Here is a 6,474-nt window from a genome sequence, read left to right as displayed (position 1 = left end):
TTTTCAGACTGTAGCCAAGGCCGTAAATAAATTATTATCTGAGATTTTAAAAATATATTTTCAGTAAATATATTTTTGCGGATCCCTGCTTACAAACTGGTTTCGAGTCAGATTAAGCATACGGCTCAATTCTGAGTCTAAAAATAGAGATGTAAATACAAACTGGTTTCGAGTCAGATTAAGCATAGGCTCAAATCTGAGTCTAAAATAGAGATGTAAATTCTAAATAGGAGACCAAACAAGCTAAATAAGGATTTGAAGTCTAAATAAGCCATAATCCCGAACGATTTACAAATCGACTAGACATTCGGGGAGCCGATCACAATACATGTAGACTGTAATCTTTGGATAGGATACAGTACAGTAACTAGCTTTCTATTTTGAAGTACTGCGTGTGACCGTTTTACCCGCTCTGTGTTCTGTGTTGGCTCCTTTAAAGCACCACAACTCACATCTCATTCCGCAATCTACTCGTCAGTTCACAATTCGCTCCCTTCCGCGAACAACTTCTCAAGTCCAGACTCCACCTCACACCGTCGCGTCCAACAACCATGCGCCTCGCTTACATACTCGTCGTGCTGATAGCGGGCACTCTCCACGCAAATAGCAATGCGTTCCCTGTAGTCGCGGATGCCAAGACCATGATCAAAAACGGAGGCTCACCGGATATTTTCGCCTCAACCCACACGGATGACCATCGTCTGCTACGCCGTGTCGAAAATTACGAGGGTGTGGTCGAGGAAGAGGGAGGAGGCTTCAAGGACAAACTGAAGGCTGTTGCGGAGAAGCTGAACCCTGTCAAAGCTGCGGAAAAGGCCAAGGACAAGGCTAAAGAGATCAAGGATAAGGTATTGGAATCCGACTGGGACAAGTTGGTCAAGCATTTACAGATTCATGGAGATAACAAAGGTTAAGAGCTCCGTCATCAGCAAGTGGTTTGGATGACCTATGCCATTCTGAACGCGCTGAGTGATCTTCTCTCAGTGCAAAGTGAAAGCTGGTACAAGGAAGACTTCCGATGTAAAATATCATACTTCCTCTAAGCGGAATTAATCACCGGAAACAGACGTTTTGACCCATAACTTCATTTCTAGCGCGTTTTATCCGTTCTGGATTGGCGGAAATGACGGTGCAGCGTCTCCTCTTTCCAACGCCACCCGTTTCGGGCCAAACGGAGCCCGCTAGCAGGAGCTACAACATTTTCAACACAGTCACTTCGGGATTTTCGTTGGGGCTGCGCCCGCCACAACTGCTGGACTGTGTCTATATTTACGAAACCATGGGGAAATCTAACTTAAATGATGTAGAGCGCAAGGCTGTCATCGACGAGCTTCTTCGGATCAGCAAAAACGGCAAATTGCCTCGTGGAGCAAACGCAAAGGTGGCCTCGGGTGTGGAGCGTGACCCGTCCACTATCAGCACTATCTGGAAGCGCTACGTTGCTGCGGTCGAGGCAGGAGTCGTAGGGGGTGAGTGGAAGAGCAGGAGGAAGCAACACTGCGGCAGGAAGCGCAAGAATCGCGATGAATTGCGTGAAAAACTTGCCCGTGTTCCCATGGAGGATAGAGCTGTTGAACGACGTGCTGCCGCTGCTGCTGGCGCCTCCAGGCATTTGGTGCGACAGGCGGTAAGGGAGGGAATGCTCAAGCGTCGTGCGGTTTTGATTAAGCCGGCGTTGACTCCAGAAAACAAGCTCCGACGCGTTGAGCATGCTCTGTCGTTTATCGACGACAGGACACTGGAATTTGAGTCTATGCACAATGTTGTACACGTTGATGAGAAATGATTTTATTCCGACCGTGACAAGCGTTCTTACCTGGTGCTAGAGGGCGAGGAGCCGCCTCCTAGGTTCTGGAAGAGCAAGCGGTTCATCCCGAAGACGATGTTCCTGGCTGCCTTGGCGCGGCCTCGGTAAGCTAATAATATTTGCTTTTTCAAAAGCTATAACCTTTGACATTTGATATATAGGTACGACCCTCATCGAAAGCAGCAATGGGATGACAAGCTTGGCGTTTGGTCCTTTACAGAGAAGTACGAAGCTCAACGTTCTAGCAAGAACAGAGCTAAAGGAGCCGTTTGCACCCGAAACATTGACACAGTCGATCGTGAGGTGTACAGGGAGTACTTGGTTACAAAAGTATTTCCAGCTATTAAGGCGCAGTGGCCACGAAAGGATCGCCACATGCTAATTCTTGTTCAACAGGATAATGCGAAGCCTCACGTGGAGCCTTGGGACCTGGACGTTGTCAAAGCTGGCCAAGAGGGAGGCTGGAACATCCGGATGCTATGCCAAGCACCCAATTCGCCCGATCTCAACACCCTCGATCTGGTCGTTTTCAACTCCATGCAGACCCTCCAGTACTACATCCCCAGGAAAGGAATTGATGCCCTCATCGCGTCCGTGAATACTGCTTTCAGCCAGCTGAAAAGTGACACCGTGAACGACATTTTTCTGACCCTTCAGGCGTGCATGCTGGCGAGTCTACGTGAGGAGGGAGGCAACGTATACAAGCTCCCGCATTTAAAGAAGGCGAAACTTCGTAGAGCCAAGTGTCTTCCTACCAGTTTGAGGTGTAGCAGAGAACTGTACGAGTCTGTAGTAGCACTGCTAGCAGCGTCTGACCGAGGCAGTGCTCTGCTGTTCGGCAAGAAATAGATACTTTATAATTCAATGTCGCTCTCTCACATCAAAACCTATTGGTAATCATATGACCTATCATATAAACTTCCGGTGATTAATTCCGCCCAGAGGAAGTACCAAATGTATGGTGTTGATTAGTCTGTTATAGCTAACAATGCGAAATATCACCAATGATCAATGCGCTCCAGTTGGTCGAAGCTTGTTTTTTTATTATTATTACTGTAGGTCATTAAACAGAAACAAATGCTCGTTAGGTTTCTCTGCCACTCTTTTGGCCGTGTTTTGTTTGAAAGCAAGTGTACGCGCAATTGTTCTGTAAACAAAATTAGTTTTATCCAGAAAATGTTCTCATTTTTTTTGTTAGGTTACGGGCTATTATAACAATTCATGTGGCGACATTATAAAAATAGTACTGAATTTGAGTAAAACGCTTCTCACACTATCGGTTCAATAGCATTAATGGTGATCAATACAATAACGGCTCTCGGAGTTGTTCGCGAACGAGATATTCGTAAAAAAAAAAAAAAAGTTGAGTAACACGAATCCCGGAAGTAGTATATGTCTCCTATCGCGCGACTCCACAACTCCAGCGGTAGGCCAAATACATCCCAGGGCCGTTTGGGGAACATCGGTGCTACATGTATCCACACATCGAAAATCTCATGTTGCATGTAATCTTTGCAACGCCTTTAAACGCGCACCAAGCTAACAAATAAACATCGAGCAACAGTGGGGATGCCCCGCTGGTTTGTGTGCTTCGATAGGCACAAAAGAACCGAGAATATGGAGGTCAGTGCTAGTTTGGTGTGGATGCGAGAACACACTAACGCTACCTCTTAGCACAAGAAACTGTCATCAAATTAAATACATGGAGCCAATTCCATAAGAGAATTATTTCCGTCTTTTCGTCAAATGGATTCCGTCCACTTGACAAACGTCAAAGCTTCATCATGCCAAGAAATGAGTACGTGTCAGGCACGTGAGGTTAAATTTTGCATTGCACTTACAGTTCGACAGATTTGTTGCAGGCCTCTGACTTGGCCTTCAAAGCGATGATCTCACCCAAAATTTGTCCTAGACTTTCTGATGACGACCACATGCTGCGGCTTTTTCCATTCACTCGAGCGTAGTTGCTACGATTTTTGCCAGGGACTGTGGGGAACCTCTTGAATGCCTCCGACTCCACATATTGCAGACACGCAGGCAACCCGTTACGCTGGGCCAGCGTGAACAAGTCCACAGCCTGGTCGAAATGATACCATCCGCTACAAGGTTTAGCGCGCTTATCCATACCGATGAAAATGCTTGCTCCAAACTCGTTGTAAATGGGTATGATCACTTTCTTCTCGAAAAAGGTCACGGCCTTAATTTGGCGGCATCGTCGCTGGTTGTGCAGCTCGAGATTGCGTGAGCGAGACAGCGGTGACCAAAATTTACGCTCCCAAACTGCTCGAGCGTTTTTCTGCCAGAACTCATGCAATACTGCAGCCAGTTGTGGATATCTGACTCGCGAAAACGGCAGCGATAGCTTCTCGGGGTTGTAAACTGCCTTCCACGGCTCCTTCGCTTCCAATCGCTCAAGCGCTTCCATAATACGCGCACGCAATTCCGTCTCTGAAAGCGGCTCACTGCCAGACTGTTGCTCCTGTTCCTGCTCTCTTGATCGTGCCGGCGATGCCTCAGATCGAACCCCCGTCTCCGCCATTGCTACACTAAACGTCGGGTCGATTGATAACGGCGGCGGAGGCAATGGAACCATAGATAAGGCCTGGATATCCACAGGGATCACACTGATCGCTTGGTCGCCGCGCCGCAAGAACTGGCGTAGCAACGCATCCTCTCCCCGACAGAACTCGTGGAACATATCGCGTAGCCACAGAATGTTCCTAGTGGCCACACGAGCCGAAAGATAGCGGAAGACGCAGGACGTTGGAGCGTCCATCTGAGTCTGTTGATTTGGGTCCATCTCAGTCGACGTTTCGTGGACGTTTCCCTGCTTCTGTTCATCTAACAGCCGTGTGGCTTCCTTCAACTGTCGAGGGCCCTTCCTCTCCATGGGCATCACAGTCACGACAGTCGCCCCAAGCCGCATGAAGTCCTGAAGCGTGTGCTCGTTGCCGGCGTAGAAGTCGGTGAACATGCGACGCAGCAACGTCAGACTCGACGTGTACAGGCGGTGCTCCAGGAAGGCGCAGAAGGTTAGCAACCTCGCCAACGGCGTCATCGTTCGCCCTCCGTCCATGCTTATCAGAGTTTGTTAGGATTTTCGCCAATAAAAGATGAAGAGGGTGTATTGTTCCTGTACGTAAGTCAAAAAAAGATCGATAAACACTTCAAGTTGCAGTGAATTTGAGTATTTCAAATGTAGAGATTGATCCGGTAAAGCTGGAGGTAAACAATACTCGGAATTACCTAGCAACCATGGATAGCAAACTTAGCAAGCCGTAACCGCGGAGGTAGTGCTGGTCGTGGTAGACGTCGTTGCCGTCTCCGTCGAGTTCGACGCAGCAGTGGTGCTGATGTCACTGGTGGACGAAGCGGTCGTCGAGCTTACAGCTGACGTTATCGTTGTAGTCGCCGTAGCCGTCGTGGTGCTAGAGGCAGTCGACGTCGTCGATGTCGTGCTGGTGGACGAATCGCTCGACAGGGAAGAGCACACGCTGGAGAAACCGTTGGCCAACTCATACACATTCACCTCCAGACCGCTCGTGGGCACAGTCAGGGTGCAGTCTGGCGGACTCAGCGAAATGATAGACTCGATGAGAGATTGGCAGTTTGTCGACGCGCACATAAGAGCGTACTCGGCGTCCGTGGGCAGCGAAGTCGAATATAGGAGACTATAGCCCGAGTCATCGACGCATCCTTGGAACGAGTCCAGAGTCAGTAGGCTCGCCAGCGTTGTGTATGCGGACGTTTGCTGCGACGACGAGCAGGTGTCGGAGCTGGAGGAGCTGGAGGCGGCGGCTGATGCAACGAAAGCGGCGGCAGCGGCGGTGACGATGGTCTTGGCGTTCATTGTACTCTTGAAGTTGGTGAGACTCGTTGTAGTCTACTGAGTTGGTTGCTTTGTAAAAAAGCAAATTCAGGAATGACTAGAGACTAGAAGCTCTAGCTAGTGCGATCGCTGTCTACGAGCTGTTCCTTTTTGAAATGCGTCTGCTATTGTCAAGATAGGTGCCGAAGCGCTCTTGCCAGTCGCCTCGAAAGCCATGCGCGACACGGGTATACTGGTGATCGCTTCAACTTCGCTTTGCCCCTCAAGAGAGTATAATTATACTTGCGAAAGCAGCGACGACGTTGCCGACAGAAAAGTACTAGAAGTCTTTGAAGCACTTGACAAAGTATATACTTCGAAGTATGTGCATTTTGACGATTGCTATCGGCATCGAGGAAGTTGAGGTAGTGAGACTCCGATCGTTTTGTTAGCATCACCTCGCAGACCTAGCTGAATAGCGCAGGTTGCTAGTGAGTTTAACTTAGCATCCTTATCGCGTGTCGACTGCTATCACGAACCCGTTACGCCCATGCTTGCCCTATCGTCGATATCGAACACTGCTTCCTCCACTTCCCCCAAAACACAGTCCCAAATGGATTCATGTAATAAAACTAACAAACACAACGCTATCAGAGTCTCAAGTGTAGTACTTGTAGTATTTCCTGGCTTATTGATTAGAGACGTATCAGAACCAATTACATCCCGACATGGTGTTGCATGCACCTTGAGATATTATGACGAAGCCCGATTGGGTGGCATCGTGAACAACATCCTGAGACGCTTCCCTACATTACAATAGTGAACATTTTTACTCAAGCTGACATTCTACAAAATCTGT

The 6,474-nt window shown here is 48.5% G+C and overlaps 4 protein-coding genes across 4 annotated transcripts; 2 read left to right on the top strand and 2 right to left on the bottom strand.

Moving 5' to 3' along the window:
• Nucleotides 1-551: 551 nt before the first annotated feature.
• Nucleotides 552-914, top strand: PPTG_19866 (hypothetical protein; the record flags this gene model as incomplete). Its single annotated transcript, XM_008918504.1, has 1 exon — nt 552-914. One exon carries the CDS (start codon nt 552-554, stop codon nt 912-914), a length of 363 nt encoding a protein of 120 aa, XP_008916752.1.
• Nucleotides 915-1,123: 209 nt separating this feature from the next.
• On the top strand, nt 1,124-2,656 carry PPTG_19865 (hypothetical protein; the record flags this gene model as incomplete). Its single annotated transcript, XM_008918503.1, has 3 exons — nt 1,124-1,762; nt 1,829-1,911; nt 1,969-2,656. The coding sequence occupies 3 exons, from the start codon at nt 1,124-1,126 to the stop codon at nt 2,654-2,656; spliced, it is 1,410 nt and encodes a 469-aa protein (XP_008916751.1).
• A 684-nt stretch (nt 2,657-3,340) lies between these two features.
• On the bottom strand, nt 3,341-4,941 carry PPTG_19864 (hypothetical protein). Its single transcript, XM_008918502.1, has one exon. It carries the CDS (start codon nt 4,881-4,883, stop codon nt 3,645-3,647), a length of 1,239 nt encoding a protein of 412 aa, XP_008916750.1. The 5' UTR covers nt 4,884-4,941; the 3' UTR covers nt 3,341-3,644.
• Nucleotides 4,942-4,970: 29 nt separating this feature from the next.
• PPTG_19863 (hypothetical protein) lies at nt 4,971-5,892 on the bottom strand. Its single transcript, XM_008918501.1, has one exon. It carries the CDS (start codon nt 5,655-5,657, stop codon nt 5,076-5,078), a length of 582 nt encoding a protein of 193 aa, XP_008916749.1. The 5' UTR covers nt 5,658-5,892; the 3' UTR covers nt 4,971-5,075.
• Between the last annotated feature and the right edge of the window lie 582 nt (nt 5,893-6,474).

This window comes from Phytophthora parasitica (genome assembly GCF_000247585.1).
Source record: "Phytophthora parasitica INRA-310 unplaced genomic scaffold supercont2.219, whole genome shotgun sequence".
Taxonomy (NCBI): Eukaryota; Oomycota; class Peronosporomycetes; order Peronosporales; family Peronosporaceae; genus Phytophthora; species Phytophthora nicotianae.
Note: the sequence above shows the minus strand (reverse complement) of the source record. Positions and strands in the feature narration are given on the sequence as shown.